Here is a 16,134-nt window from a genome sequence, read left to right as displayed (position 1 = left end):
CGATCACTTGGTTAAGGGCCTCTCTGCCTGGTTTCTCTACAGTAAAGTTAAATTCTTTCCTTTGTAGTTGATAAATATCTGGTTGGAGATATTTTGATACTGTCATTTGCATGAATGTCATGGAATTCTCTGTGCATGGAATTAGTAGTATTACTTAGAGACCTCACTGAACTTCATTTAATGATTATGAAATGAATTTCCGTAAGAGACTTATCCCCTTCCAGGGTACTTGTACCTTATTCCTAGTTTCATCAAAGGACCCTCAGGTTCTGCAGGAGCAAATCCCTCTAGTCTTTACTGGTGTCAGTCACACTCGTATCCCATTCATAATGAAGTCTCCAGTGCTAATAAGCTATATGTCTCTGAACCCCCTTCACCCCACTGTCTCTTAGGGTGATGGGCTCTTCCTGTGGCCCAGTGTCCTTCCAGGCCTCATTTCTCTTTAGGCATAAGCCAGTTTCATTTCACCAAACATTTGAATGACTGCTTAGGGTTTTTTCAGAAATAGAGGCTACGAGCAGCTTAGCTGTTTGGTGTGGAATACAGTAGTGGATAGCTAGGGTAGCTGCATCTGTAGCCTGGTTTAATACTTTGGCCTGAGAAATATGGCAGCACATTATGATGTATTGTATATACTCATTGTGAAGTAATCATTCTCTGTGTTTCATTAATACAGAGAAATAAAATGATTTTTTTTTCTGAAGGTCATCAGCTAGAGCTTTATTGCTCTAACGCTGTCAGTCTTGAGCCTTTTAAATTTAGCCCTGCCATTTCTACTCTGTCAACTGTGGATCTGTAGTAGAAATATTACAGTCTGCCTAAGAATGAAAAATCCAAATGTAAACCAGACAGTACAATTTAGGTCTATTTAGTGCTAAGAAAATTGTAAACAATGAATAACATATTAGATGTTTGATTAGTAAAATACAAATTTATTAGTATTACTGAATTCAAAGTAGCTTTTTGAATTAAATATTTTTTCAAGTAACATGTACGATAGAAGCCCATTTTCTGTAATATGATTCAGATTCTGTGGGTCCTGGAGCTTAATATAATTTAGGGGACCCACTTTAAGGAAAACATTTTTTAAAAAATAGAAAATTGAATATTGGGCCTGAGGGCCTGTGCAAGAGAGTGCCTTGAAATTTAATCTTCATGGTTTCTTGTTAAGTCTGCTTCTGGATGTGGGAATCTGCAAAAAGTTTGGGACCCACTGTTTTCTGTCATTTCCCACAGGGGAAAGGTTTTTACCCTGCCCACAGGAAGTTAGTATGTTCAGATTGGGAACAATATGGGACATAAAGCTTAGTAACTGCATTTCACTAATAGGTAATAAGATGACACGCTTCCTTCCCAATTTTGGCTTCTAAGCTTCCTAGGAGTATACCTGATGTTAGAGACAGGAAAGTGAGGCAGGCTGTTTTGACTTAGTAAATCCCAGTAGTAATGATGATTTAAAAAGTCTAAAGTAGATTACTTTAAAGTAGATTAAAGATTAAATAAATATAAGAATTTATGTTCAGATTTTTAATTTCTTCATGATTCAACCTTGGTGGTAGTGGTGGTTGTTAAGTGGCTCAGTCGTGTCCGACTCTTTGCAACCCCGAGAACTGCAGCCCTTCAGACTTTCCTGTACTTCACTATGTGTTGGGGTTTGCTCCAGCTCCTGGCCATTGAGTCAGTGATGCCATCCAACCATCTCATCCTCGGTTGCCCCCTTCTCCTCTTGCCCTTAATCTTTCCCAGAATCAGGGTCTTTTCCAGTGAGTCACCTCTTCACATCAAGTAGCCAAAGTATTGGAGCTTCAGCTTCAGCATCAGTCCTTCCAATCAATGAACATTCAGGACTGATTTCCTTTAGGATTGACTGGTTTGATCTCCTTGCTGTCCAAGGGACTCTCAAGAGTCTTCTCTAGCGCCACAGTTCAAAAGTATCAATTCTTTGATGCTCAGCCTTCTTTATGGTCTGGCTCTCATCTGTACATGACTACTGGAAAAGCCATAGATATGACTATACAGACCTTTGTTGGCAAAGTGATGTCTCTGCTCTTTAATGTGCTGTTTAGGTTGGTCATAGCTTTTCTTCCAAGGAGCAAGCATCTTTTCATGTCTGCAGTGATTTTGGAGTCCAAGAAAATAAAATCTGTCATTGTTTCCACTTTTTCCCCATCTATTTGCCATGAAGTGATGGGACTGGATGCCATGATCTTAGTTTTCTGAATGTTGAGTTTTAAGCCAGCTTTTTCACTCTTCTCTTTCACCCTCATCTAGAGGCAAGAGCAAAGAGTTCCTCTTTGCTTTCTGCCATAATGGTGATGTCATCTGCGTATCTGAGGTGGTTAATATTTCTACTGGTAATCTTGATTCCAATTTGTGATTCATCCAGCCTGGCATTTCGCATGATGTACTCTGCATGTAAGTTAAATAAGCAGGGTGACAATATACAGCCTTGATGTATTCTTTTCCCAATTTTGAACCATTCCATTGTCCCATGTCTGGTTCTGACTGTTGTTTCTTGACTGTTGCTTCTTGACCTGAGGTTTCTCAGGAGGCAGGTCAGGTGGTCTGGTATTTCTTTAAGAAATTTTCACAGTTTGTTGTGATCCACACAGTCAAAGGCTTTAGTGTAGTCAATGAAGCAGAAGTAGATGTTTTTGTGGAATTCTCTTGCTTTTTCTGTGATCCAGTGGATGTTGGCAATTTGATCTCTGGTTCCTCTGCCTTTTCTAAATCCGTCTTGTACATCTCGATGTTGTTGGTTTATGTACTGTTGAAGACTAGCTTGAAGGATACTGAGCATTACCTTGGGAAGCATGTGAAATGAATGCAGTTGTGTGGTAGTTTGAACATTCTTTGGCATTGCCTTTCTTTGGGATTGGAATGGAAACTGACCTTTTTCAGTCCTGTGGCCACTGCTGAGTTTTCCAGATTGGCTGGCATATTGAGTGCAGCACTTTCACAGCATCATCTTTTAAGATTTGAAATAGCTCAACTGGAATTCCATCACCTCCACTAGCTTTGTTTGTAGTGTTGCTTCCTAAGGCCCACTTGACTTTGCATTCCAGGAGGTCTGGCTCTAGGTGAGTGACCACAGCATCATGCTTATCCGGATCATTAAAACCTTTTTTTGTATAGTTCTTCTGTGTATCCTTGCCACCTCTTCTTAATCTCTCCTGCTTCTATTAGGTCCTTGCCATTTTTGTCCTTTATTGTGACCATCTCAATGAAATGTTCCTTTGGTATCTCTAATTTTCTTGAAGAGATCTCTTTTCTTTCCTGTTGTATTGTTTTCCTCTACTTCTTTGCGTTGTTCACTTAAGAATGCTTTCTGATCTCTCCTTGCTATTCTTTGGAACTGCATTAGTTGGGTATATCTTTTCCTTTCTCCTTTGCCTTTCCCTTCTCTTTTCTCAGCTATTTGTATGGCCTCCTCAGACAACCCGTTTGCTCTGACCAGCGTGTTCTCTTGACAAAACTCTTAGTAGCCTTTGCCCTGCTTCACTTGGTACTCCAAGGGCAAACTTGCTTGTTAGTACAGTTATCTCTTGACTTCCTACTTTGTATTCCAATCCCCTATGATGAAAAGGACATGTTTTTTGGTTTTAATTCTAGAAGGCCTTGTAGGTCTTCATAGAACTGTTCGACTTAGCTTCTTTGGCATTAGTGGTTGGGGCGTAGACTGGGATTACTGTGATGTTGAATGGCTTGCCTTGGGAATGAGCTGAGATCATTCTGTTGCTTTTGAAATTGCAACCAAAGTGGACTTCCTCATGGCCCAGTGGTTAAGACTCTGTGTTCCCGTGGCACACAGCATAGGTTCAATCCCCGGTCTGGGAAGATCGCACATGCCACTGTGGTCCAGGAAGGGGGGAAGAAAAAGATATTTGGAGAAGGAAATGGCAAACCACTCCAGTATTCTTGCCTGGAGAATCCCATAGACAGAGGAGCCTGGCGGGCTATAGTCCACGGGGTTGCAAAGAGTCGGACATGACTAAGCGACTTCACTTTCACTGCATTTTGGACTCTTGTTGACTATGATGGCTACTCCATTTCTTCTAAGGGATTCTTGCCCACAGTAGTAGATATAATTACCATCTGAATTAAATTTGCCAGTTGCCATCCATTTTAGTTCACCAAGTACTAAAATGTCAATGTTTACTCTTACCATCTTCTATTTGACCACATCCAATTTACCTTGATTCATGGACCTAACATTCCTCTACATGTATAGAGGTAGTGTAACTCCCAGCACAATCAAGACATGTAACAGCTTCATCATGCTGGTACTGCCCCTTTGTAATCAACTCTTACCCTCACCTCCAACTTCTGGCAACTACTGGTCTGTTTTGACTTTTGAATTTTAATTTTGACTTTTCCAAAATGTCATAAAAGTAAAATTGTATAGCATATGACCTTTCGAGTCTCATCATAGTACATTTCAGATTCATCCATATTATTTTGTGTGTTAGTATTATTACTTTCTATTGTTGAGTTTAATGTATGTATGTACCATTTACTAGTTGAAGAACATTTGGGTTATTTCCAGTTTTCGGTGATTATATATAAAGGCACTGTAAACATTTGTGTAAAGGTTTTTACGTAGCATAAGCTTTTATTTCTTTTTGGGTAAAATACCTAGAAATGAGGTTGCTAGTTCAGATGGTAAAAGTACATTTAACATTGTATGTAATTGCTAACAGAGTCATTTTGCATTTTTGTCAGCGGTTTGGGAGACTTTCAGTTGCTCTCATTCTTATTCTCTAGTATTTGTTGTTGTCAGATTTTAAATAACTTCTTTTTATAGTTTTTGTTTTTAGCTATGTAGTGTGATTTTAATTCCATCCCCCTAAAGACTAATAATAATGGTAAATATCTTTTTATATGTTTATCTGCTATTTAAGAAAATTGGATAATTTTGCTCATTAAGTTTAGTGTTCGATGCATATTTTGGATACAAATCATTTATTCACTATGTTATTTGAAAATATTTTTTAATCTTTGGGCCTTTTCATTCTCTTAATAGTGCCTTTCAAATAATAGAACTTCTTAATTATGATGAAGTCCAGTTCTATGTTTCTTTTTTCTTTTATGTATTGTGCTTTTGTTTTGTATGTAAGGAGTCTTTACTTAGCCCAAGGTCACAACATTTTTGTCTTCTAGAATTTTTATAGTTTTAGGTTTTCATTTAGGACTGTAATCCATTTTGAGTTATTTTTGTATAAAATGTAAGTTATGGGTCAAGGTTCAGTTTTTTTTTTTAACAGGTTTGTCCAGTTGTTCCAACTTCATTTGTTGAAATGACTATCCTTTCTCCTTTGAGTTACCTTTGCACTTGTACTGAAAATCGGTGACATTATTCGTGTCAGCCTGTTTCTGGGCTCTCTGTTTTGTTCCAGCGCTCTGTGTGTCTGTCTTTTCACCAGTACCATATAGTACTGACCAGTGAATGTTCCACCTTGTTTCTTCTGTTTTAAAATTCTTTTGGCTATTATACTTCCCTTGCCTCCATTTAGAATCAGCTGGTTAATTTCTACAAAAAGAAATCTTGTTGGAGTTTTGATTTGAAATTGCATTAAATCTCTGCATTAGTTTGGAATGAATTGGCATCTTAAAACTGAAATGTCCAGTTTACAAATGTCACATGCCTATCCACTTACTTAGGTTTTGTAGTTTTGGGGATATAGAGCTTACATATATTTATGTTTTTACCTAAGTATTTTGTATTTATGGTGGCTCAGTGGTAAAGATAGTATTGTAAGTAGTACTTTAAAGGAATTTAAGTTTCCAGTGTTCATTGTTATTATACAGAAACACAAGTGATTCCTTAAAAAATATTGACTTTGTATTCTGTGACCTGACTTCACTTATTAGTTCTTAGAGGTTTTTGGGTAGATTTCTTAGGATTTTCAAGTATAGAACATAGTATCTATAAAGATGGTTATTTTATTTCATTATAATCTATATGTTTTTAAAATTTCTTTTTCTTGCCTTGTTGTACATACTAGGACTTCCAGTATGATGTTGAACAGGGGCAGTTAAGAGTAGACATCATTACTTTTTTGGGGGACCTAAAAAGGTGGGACTGGTCCTATCAAAAACCTTTTTTAGCTGAATAGCTGACATTGTTCTACTGCTAAGGAACAATTCAAGCTTTCCACTTTTTGTGTGTGTGAAATCACAAGTAAGTAATGAAGTATGTTAAAGAGAAATATTAGTTCAAAAAACTAATTTTATGAATGAATTGGCTAGCAAGAGACAGGAGGCCAGAAAGACTTATGTATTGTAATAGTCTAGTGTTAGTCACTCAGTTGTGTCTGACTCTTTGTGACCCCGTTTTACTGTAGCCCACTAGACTCTTCTGTCCATGGGATTCTCCAGGCAAGAGTACTAGAGTGGGTTGCCATTTCCTTCTCCAGGAAATTGTCCTGACCCAGGAACCGAACCTGGGTCTCCTGCATTGCAGGGCAGATTCTTAACCATCTGAGCCACCAGGAGGGGTAATTGTGGTACCAACTAGGTGATGACAGTGGAAGTGAGAAAGAAGGATCGATGTAAGAGATTTTGAAGGGGTAATTGACAGACCTTACACTGTGGATGCGGAAGGGAGAGAGGGATAGAAAGGTGTCAGAGACTGATAAACAGCTAAGATTTAGAACCTGAGTAATTGGAGATGCCATTAGTTGACAAAATAGGTGGGGGGAGAATAAGAGGAAGGACTCTTTTGTTGGAGAAGGATGTGACTTCAGATTTTGTCGACATGTTAAACTTGTTTTGAAAGTGAGACAATATGCACATAGTTAGTAATTTTGTTTCAGAGTTCATGAGATTTATCATTTATCAGCCAGAAGTGATGGTTAAAGTTCTAATGGAAAAGGGGATGAGAACACCATGGGGAGCACTCTAGACAAGAGCAGGCACACCTGATTTTAACTTTAGGGAATGTTCGCTTTTAAGAAAGCAGCAAAGGAGAGAGAAAATGGATTGTTGGAGGATAGGAGAATCAGTATTCACTTGTCATTCTTTCATTTTTGGTATTCTCTCATTTTCTTTTTAATTCACCCTATGAATTCAGGATTGTGTAAGATCAGGCAGCCAGTGTTAGGTGCTGCAGAAAAGTTAAGAAGACTGAAGCATATGGAAGAGCCAGTAGGTTTTGAAATTAGATTGCTTTTGAAAACAAATGTACCATGGAGTAATGTTGTGGTGGTAGAGTGAAGGAACAGTACCATGTTCTGACGAGATTAATGGTGAGCAAGGAAAAGTAGCAGTGGTAAATTATTTTACAGAGATGTTTAGCAGTGAAAGGCTGAAAAAAATTTAAGACAGTAGGCATAGGAGTAAATAAGTTCAAGGTGGTGTTTGCTGTTACTTTTTTTTAAAAAAAAAGAATATGGGATACCTGTATATGGTTATCTTTAAAGGGGAAAGAGTTCATGAGAAGGGAATGTGTGAATGATAATAATAACTAATTTGTATAGGGGTTACTATATTGATATCCTCATATTAAGCAATAAGATATTGTGAATGTGGTTTGTAATTTTTTAAAAAATTGGAGTATAATGCCTTTACAATGTTGTGTTAGTTTCTGCTATACAACAAAGTGAATCAGCCATATATGTGTAAGTAAGTAAAGTTACTCAGTCGTGTCTGACTCTTTGTGACCCCATGGATTGTAGCCCACCAGGCTTCTCTGTCCATGTGATTCTCCAGGCAAGAATCCTGGAGTGGGTTGCCATTTCCTTCTCCAGGGGATCTTCCTGACCCAGGGATCTAACCTGGGTCTGCCGTATTGCCGGCAGACACTTTAACCTCTGAGCCAACAGGGAAGCCCATATGTGTGTGTATATATATAAATATATAAATATCCCCTCCCTATTGAACCTCCCTCCCACCCCCACCCCCAATTCCCAGTTTGTAATTATTGATGTGTGGAGTGTACCAAGGAATTGAGATAACTGTCTGTTGATTTATCAGTGCAAATATAGTTCAGTTCAGTTCAGTCACTCAGTCGTGTCTGACTCCGTGACCCCATGGATAGCAGCATGCCAGGCTTCCCTGTCCATCACCAACTCCCGGAGTTTGCTCAGACTCATGTCCATCGAGTCGGTGATGCCATCCAACCATCTCATCGTCTGTCATCCCTTTCTCCTCCTGCCTTCAGTCTTTCCCAGAATCAGGATCTTTTCCAACGAGTCAGCTTTTTGTATCAGGTGGCCAAAGTATTGGAGCTTCAGTTTCAGCATCAGTCCTTCCAATGATTATTCAGGACTGATTTCCTTTAGGATTGACTGGTTTGATCTCTTTGCAGTCCAGGGGACTCTCAGGAGTCTTCTCCAACACCACAGTTCAAAAGCATCAATCCTTTGGTTCTCAGCCTTCTTTATGGTCCAACTCTTAAATCCATACACGACTACTGGAAAAACCACAACTTTGACTATATGGCAAATATAGATTCTTCAGTAAATTATAAGTAAACTGCTCCACAGATGAACAGAAACCAGAAATGTGAGCAAATTTTGACTCACGTTTGAGTCAAATGTGACTTCAGTCACAAAGTCCAGTTTGACTTCCTATTGTTTGGGTTACTTTTGGCTTTAATCGCTAGTAATGGGGCTACTGTTCCTTCATTAGAAACTGAGATACTTTTCATGGTTTTCTTGTCATTCTTTAGACCTTCTAAAATGTTACCCTATTTCTTGTTAACAGACTGGGTTGTTTTTTTTTCCAATGAGTCAACTCTTCACATGAGGTGGCCAAAGTAATGGAGTTTCAGCTTTAGCATCATTCCTTCCAAAGAAATCCCAGGGCTGATCTCCTTCAGAATGGACTTTTGGATTGGGGGCAGGAGGAGAAGGGGATGACAGAGGATGAGATGGCTGGATGGCATCACTGACTCGATGGACGTGAGTCTGAGTGAACTCTGGGAGTTGGTGATGGACAGGGAGGCCTGGCGTGCTGCGATTCATGGGGTCACAAAGAGTCGGACACGACTGAGCAACTGAACTGAGTTGTTTACCTTTTCATGTTAATCTTTGTATTTTTAAAATAATTGTAAATTTTAAATGTTTCTTCAAGCACATGGCTCAATAATACTGATATGTACCTTGCTCTGTGTGAGCCCTATTACAGTTCTTTTTGTACAAGTAGAAGACTTATTCCTGTTGGCTTGCAACTTTCTCGTATCCTGAGGTGCCCAAACAGAAATTTACTTCTCTATTTTTAGGCACAGCAGTTCACTCACAATTTATTCTTTGTTTTGAAAACTTGCTTGCACATACCTATCATGTTAAATCTCAGTCATTGTGTGAAATAGATATTGTAAAGCTGTTTTATAGACCTAGAAAACAAAGTTCAGGACAGCTACGTTGTTTGGGATTACAGAAAGTAATAAAAATCTGGAAATTGAGCCCATATTTTCCAACTGCAAGTCTTGTCCTAGTCCTCTTAATAATATCATAATTGTTGTGTGTGTGTGCTCAATCACTAAGTCATGTCCAACTCTTTGGACCCCCATGGACTCCAACTCACCAGACTCCTCTGTCCATGGAATTTTCCAGACAAGAATACTGGAATGGGTTGCCATTTCCAACTCCAGGGGATCTTCCTGACCCAGGGATGGAACCCTTGTCTCTTATGTCTCCTGCATTGGCAAGCGGATTCTTCATCACTGCACCACCTGGGGAGCCCCAGTATCATGATTACTGTACATCATTTACTCCTTACGACAACCTGACCTTATATTCTATTTCAAACTCTCCTTTTCATAGAAATAGTATTCCAGCCTTATTTCCTTTTTGGAGAAGGAAATAGCAACCTACTCCAGTATTCTTGCCTGGAGAATTTCATGGATGAGGAGTCTGGTGGGCTATATCCATGGGGTCACAGACAGTCGGGTACGACTAAGTGACTTAACACTTATTTCCTTTTAATTTGGCCACATAGCTATACATTTTTTATATTTTCTTATGTAATTTTAAATTGTTTTATTATTTGAAGATATCAGTTCCTTTTCAACTTAAGAAAATAATTAAAAACTTATAAACAAGTTCTACGAAATGGAATAAAGAATTTCCATATACCCTTCAGCCAGATTTATTTATTGGTAACATTTTGCTGTTTTCAGTTGATTATTTTCTCTCTCCTTCTTTCTCCATGTATATGTAAGTATGCACACATACCCACAAGTCTTTTTTTCTGAACCATTTCAGAGTAAGTTGCAGACATTATGCTCTTTTACCCCTAAAATACTTCAATATTGCCTAGGAAGTTCTTTTTCTTTTAAAAATTGGTTGTTAGGGACTTCCCTGGTAGACAGTGGATAGGAATCTGCCTGTCAATCCAGGGCTGCTACTGCTGCTAAGTCACTTCAGTCGTGTCCCCCCTCTGTGTGACCCCATAGACGGCAGCCCACCAGGCTCCCCCCGTCCCTGGGATTCTCCAGGCAAGAACACTGGAGTGGGTTGCCATTTCCTTCTCCAGGGCACATGGGTTCAATCCCTAGTCCGGGAAGATTCCACATGCTGCAGAGCAACTAAGCCTGTGTGCTTCAACTACTGAGCCCACATGCTGTAGCTACTGAAGCCCGTGTGCCTAAAGCCTGTGCTCTACAATAAGAGGAGCCACTGCAGTGAGAAATTCCAGCGCTGCAACTAGAGTGTAGACCCTGCTCGCCACAACTAGAGAAAAGCCCGTGCACAGCAACGAAGACCCAGTGCAAACAAAAATAATAAAAATACATAAACTGCTAAAAAAAGAAAAAAAAGAAGAAGGTTGTTAGATAAATCCAAGACTTCCTGGTGGTCTGGTGGTTAAGACTGCGTGGGCGAGCACAGGTTCCATCCCTGGTCCAGGAACTGAGATTCCACATGCCATACGGTGCCTCCCCCACTCCCCCAAAAGTTAGGGCTTTGTGGGTAGAATTCTTTATTTACTTTCTCATGTATGTTTCACAGATGGATTATATTGTTTGGTGCAAGACCTGCAATTTAATTGAAATATTTTGTCTTCAGTGTTTCTTTGGACCGTTTGTTACTGCCCCTCTTGGCTTTGTTCTTTTTGGCTCTCACCTCTGGTTTCTGACACACCTAATTCAAGCATGAGAGCTTTTTGCCTTCCCCTACACAGGCCATCCAGAGCCTGAGAATCTTTTTCTGCTACTGCCTTTTTTCCCTTTGCTCCCTGAACTCACGGGTGTGTATCATAGGGCAGGCTGAGTTTCAGTGAGCTCCTCACGTGGATCCTGCTGCCAAGTTTTTGGCTTTGAGCAGAGTGGAGGCTTGGTCCTTGTCATTCCTTTGCAGCAGTTAAGCTGAAGGAATGCTGCATGGCTTGTTGGAAATTGCTTAGTGGCCTCCGGTGGGGTGTGTATGAGGGTGTGTGTAGAGAGTTGAGGGTCTTGTAGTCTGTGTGGGAGACGTGGGATGTTTCCTGGTGCTGTGTGCTAATCATCAGGCAGTATTTATTGAGCGCTTCCTTATGACTAGCACTGTGTTAGGAGCTTTTGGAATAATATAATAAAATGCATAAGTAAGTCACAGTAAGTAGTCAAACAAAACTATGTCTCCCACTTACCAACTTTGATTTGAGCAAGTTAATGTCTTTAAGCTTCCCTTTATGCTTCTGTAAAATGGAACTATTAATACCTACTGATTGGGCTGTTATGAAGATTGAGTAAAGAATGTAGGTATTGTTTAGCACATGTCTGACACTAGCTAGTATTCCATTTCATACAGTCATGGTCAGAATATATGACTGACACCATATAAAACAAATAAAGAGCAATAAAAACAAATAGAGAATAATATGACACTATAATGTATAATCAAATACTTTAATTGTGACCTGTGGATTATAAATAGTCTGGGAATTTAGAGAAGGGAAAGAACATTCTTATGCAACCATTTAATGTTCCTGTGCCTCAGCTTTTCCACTGAACACACTATAGATAGTGCTAGGTGATCTGAGAAGGATGAAACTGTTATAGCATTTTTGGTTTTTTAGGTCATCCATATGATGGTGAGAAGGAAAGCAGAAGCTTGGGCAACTGTTAGAAGCCAAATTTAATATTTAACATTCTAAACTTTTTCTTTATGTGGACCTGGCGGCCTTATAGGAGAACTTAAAGGTGAATATTAGAAGCATTTTCTTCCAAGGAAATTTTTGCCTCTTGCTTCTTTGGCATTTTAATTAGTTGAAGATTACTGTTGGTCAATGGATGGCCTCTGATGGTGACTGCCTTGGATATAATCTGAGGATTAAGTGATTTGTAACCCAAATTATCTCTCTGATCCTCTGGCAAAAAAAAATGTAACATACAAACAAACAGGGCAGAAGAAGATTTTGTTTTTTTGGACTGAATATTAAGGACATATGGTTTACTCACCATGAGGGTTTCTCTGGGATGGGACATCTTTACTCAGTAAAGTGATAACATGCCCCTCCCACCTTTAAATAGGCTTTTATAGCCATGGGCATGTAAAACACCTTTAAAATTTTCTGTACTCAAAACATCCAAAAGAAACTGTTTCAATTTCCCAGTTTGGTATGTGTTTACTTGGTAATTTTTTTCTTAGCCTGGTTGTGGAAAGTTCGCATTGGAGTTTTATATTTGTCCAGATCAACTTTCTTCTAGAAAATTTGAGAGAAGTCTCCTATGAAAGTAAGGCTGCTCACACCTTTTCCCCCTGCCTGTTGAGTGGTTCTCCTTTTTGTTGTTGTTGGGCTTATTTTTTTGGTTGGGGGAGGGCTATGTATTGTTTGCCAAGGTTTCAAGTTTATAGTGCGAGGTGAGGCAACGTTGATCTTGGCAGAACAGCACAAAGCTAGTAGAGTCATTAAGTGACGCAAGCTTTTGATTTTTTTTTTCTTTCTGTTAAAGCTCTCTGGCACAGCTGGCTAGTCTGGTCACAGAGGAAAAGAGAAGAGATTTTCTGAAGTTGTGGATGGAATAATAGAAGATGTTTGGGACATATTAAAGAACAGCAGCAGAGCAACAACAGCAGAAACTCCATGTATTTCAAACAAACTTCTTAGCTTTCTGAAATCTATGTCAATTGCTTAGAACCTGGGTTTTTACTTCAGAGGATGATGGGACAATGGGACAGGGCAGTAGAAGGCAAAGAGAGTTGTGCTGGATTCTTGGTTGTCTGTCTGGCTTCTCCTTCCAGTTGGGAAAATCTTCAATCCACAGGAAGCATTATAAACAAGCCTAAAGAACACACTCTACCCTGATCCTGGATTCTGTTGGAGTTGAGGATTACAGCCACTTCACCAGAATTTTATGGAGTCGGTTCAAGAAAAATAGAAGGAAGCGATACTTAAGGACTTCTCGGTTTGAATTTGTCCTGTGCCATGTTAAATTTTAGGCATTGTTTGGAACAAGTTGAGGACAGCTCTGGCTTGTGGATCTAAGGATGCCTGAGTTTCTTGAGCTACCTATATGATGTTTGAAAGGTTGTAAATTCAAAGTCCTTCAACATAAATTTGTTAAATTCTGGATTCTCTTTATATTAAGGACTTCCACAAAGACTAAGGACTCCCCCAAAGATACAAAATATTCTCTTGTTTTCAGGCTAAATGTGAACAGTAATGTCTTGGAAGAGAAATTATTTTTCAGGGGGCCGTGGTAGTGTCCAGGGGATGTTTGCTCCTCGAAGCTCAACCTCCATAGCTCCCAGCAAAGGCCTCAGCAATGAGCCAGGACAAAACAGCTGCTTCCTCAACAGTGCCTTGCAGGTAAGGATAATTTCTTTTTGGTGAACTTCAACTTTCAGTTGCTGATGCTGTATTTCTGTTTACTTTTTAAAATCTAATACTTGATAGTCTCTGTTTGAGATCAGCAGCTTAAGATCATTTTTTAAGTTCATCTCTGTGATCATAGGCAAGTCACTTTATCTGTTTGAGTCTCAATTACCTGATTTGTAAAAGAGATTAATAATGGTAATAGAAATAATAACTAACTAAAGGGAGGTACATGGACTAGATCGTACTACTTGCTTGACTTTTTTCCTGAACAGTCTCTACTGTTTTTTTTTTTTTTTTCCATTTGAGACTAAGGTGTCTCATCACCCTAGTTGCTTTCCTCCAGTCTAGAAAGCAAAATTCTTTCCATAAGTCAAAGATTTTCAGGTATGTTATTCTTGTCTCATAATATTCAGGCTCTCAGCATACTCACTGATTGGGGTCCAGTCTTTGTCCACTTCTTTGTCTCCTTCCTCTGAGCTCTCCTGTAGTATCTGATTAGATATGCTTACACAGAGCTGGTAGAAAATAAATTCCCCTAAGTTGATTAGCTACTCTAAATTTTCCCTTTTGGTTTTGCTTGCCACATTGCTGCTGCTGCTGCTAAGTCGCTTCAGTTGTATCCGACTCTGTGCGACCCCACAGACGGCAGCCCACCAGGCTCCTCTGTCCGTGGGATTCTCCAGGCAAGAACACTGGAGTGGGTTGCCATTTCCTTCTCCATTGCATGAAAGTGAAAAGTCAAAGTTAAGTCGCTCAGTCATGTCCGACTCTTAGTGACCCCATGGACTGCAGCCTACCAGGCTCCTCCGTCCATGGGATTTTCCAGGCTACGTTAGCCTTCTCAAAACCCCGGTGCTTACTGTCTGTCTGTCTGCCCTGGCCAATCAGGGCCATAGTGTGATAGGTTCATCCCTCTTAGTCTAACTTTCAAGTGATAACTTTCCCCTTTCTCTCCTCTTCAGAGTAAAAGTAAATCTTAAGATAAATATGCTTGGGTAAAGTATTAATTAGCTTTACACCTCAGATATATGAGAAAATAAGTTGTTATGAGAGAAAAAAAGACATGACAATGTATTTGGTATAAAAAGCACTGGACTTAAGAATTAGGAGACCCAGGTCCGAGTTTTAGCCTTTCTTTAGACTAGCCTTGTGACTTTGTACAGGTAATAGTATTTCAGTTTTCTCACTTGTAGTTCAAGAATCTTGTCAAGCTTATTTACTTACTTATTTTGTATTATGAATGTTCATGCACACAACAACCAGGCTCAACAGTGATTAACATTTACCAGTCTTAGTTCATTCATTGCCACTACTCAATTATAGAACATATAATTTATCTACATATACATATTTCTATTTTTATACTTGAAGACATTGATAGTTTTGGAGTGCCTATTATAATCTTGTTACAAGTTAAAATTAATTGTTTCATGAGCTAATATTCTAACTTTTATGGTATGAAAGCTATGTTCACCACAGGTGTATTGAATCCATTACATTTATTATAAAAAGGTGTTACTTATTTCGGAGTGTAGCATATTTCAACAAACTTTGGAAATATATACCTATAGATACCTAAGTATCAATGTGAAGATACCCCAGAAGTGTCTATTATCTGGTACGCCTAAAGTGTAGTGCCTTTTCAGATATGATGCTTTTAAAATGTTTTCCAGATAAGAGAAGCTTCCTAAGGCATTTATGCTATATATTACACTGTTTCTTTCTTAACTAAAGTTCAAAGTTTATTCAGATTTCCTGAGTTTTTTACATAGCGCCTTTTTGTATCCCAGAATCCAATCCAAGATGCTGCATTTACTTGTCAGGCTCCTCTTGGCTGTGATAGTTTCTCAGTTTCCTTGTTTTGATAATCAGGACAGTTTTGAATAGTACTAGTCAAGTATTTAGTAGGATGTCCCATTATTGGAATTTGATGTGATTCTCATGATTAAACTGGGGTTATGGGTTTTTGAGAGAAATACCATAAAAGTAAAGTGCTATTCTCATCACTTTCTGTCAAAGTTACATTCTGTGAACAGATTTATCACTGTTGATTTTACCGTTATTTTTTAAATTCTGTTGACTTAAGGAGGTCACACCTCTCTCAGAAAGGTCCAAAATGGAGAAATCTAACAAAGACAAAATTCCACACTGCAATTCAAGCTTCTAAATAAGTTTTTAAATATTTTTGCTTTTCTTGTGTGGGCCATTAAAATAAATCCTTATTCTGCAGTTTTTAACCCATAAAATACCTCTTTAGGATCGCATTTGATGTATGTCATACCACATTTTCTCTGTGTGATCTACTTTATGTTTGAATTAGTGTTTTTTCTATAATATGGTCATCTGTGCCTCTGATTGGATACTTCACTTTATTTGGACTTTTTTTGATAG

At 38.8% G+C, this 16,134-nt stretch overlaps 1 protein-coding gene across 12 annotated transcripts in view; it reads left to right on the top strand.

The window, feature by feature from the left end:
• The window catches only part of USP54 (ubiquitin specific peptidase 54), a 130,009-nt gene that overhangs the window by 54,316 nt on the left and 59,559 nt on the right, over positions 1–16,134 (top strand). For all 12 annotated transcript variants that reach the window (XM_070781921.1, XM_070781922.1, XM_070781914.1 and 9 more), the window contains one exon: positions 12,878–13,734. In XM_070781921.1, the coding sequence (XP_070638022.1) occupies positions 13,588–13,734 (147 nt within the window). In that variant the 5' untranslated portion in view covers positions 12,878–13,587. The remainder of the gene's footprint in view (positions 1–12,877; positions 13,735–16,134) is intronic.

The sequence above is a fragment of the Bos indicus genome, chromosome 28 (genome assembly GCF_029378745.1).
Source record: "Bos indicus isolate NIAB-ARS_2022 breed Sahiwal x Tharparkar chromosome 28, NIAB-ARS_B.indTharparkar_mat_pri_1.0, whole genome shotgun sequence".
Classification (NCBI taxonomy): Eukaryota; Metazoa; Chordata; class Mammalia; order Artiodactyla; family Bovidae; genus Bos; species Bos indicus.
The sequence above is the reverse complement of the archived record's forward strand: the minus strand, read 5'-3'. Positions and strand labels throughout refer to the sequence as shown.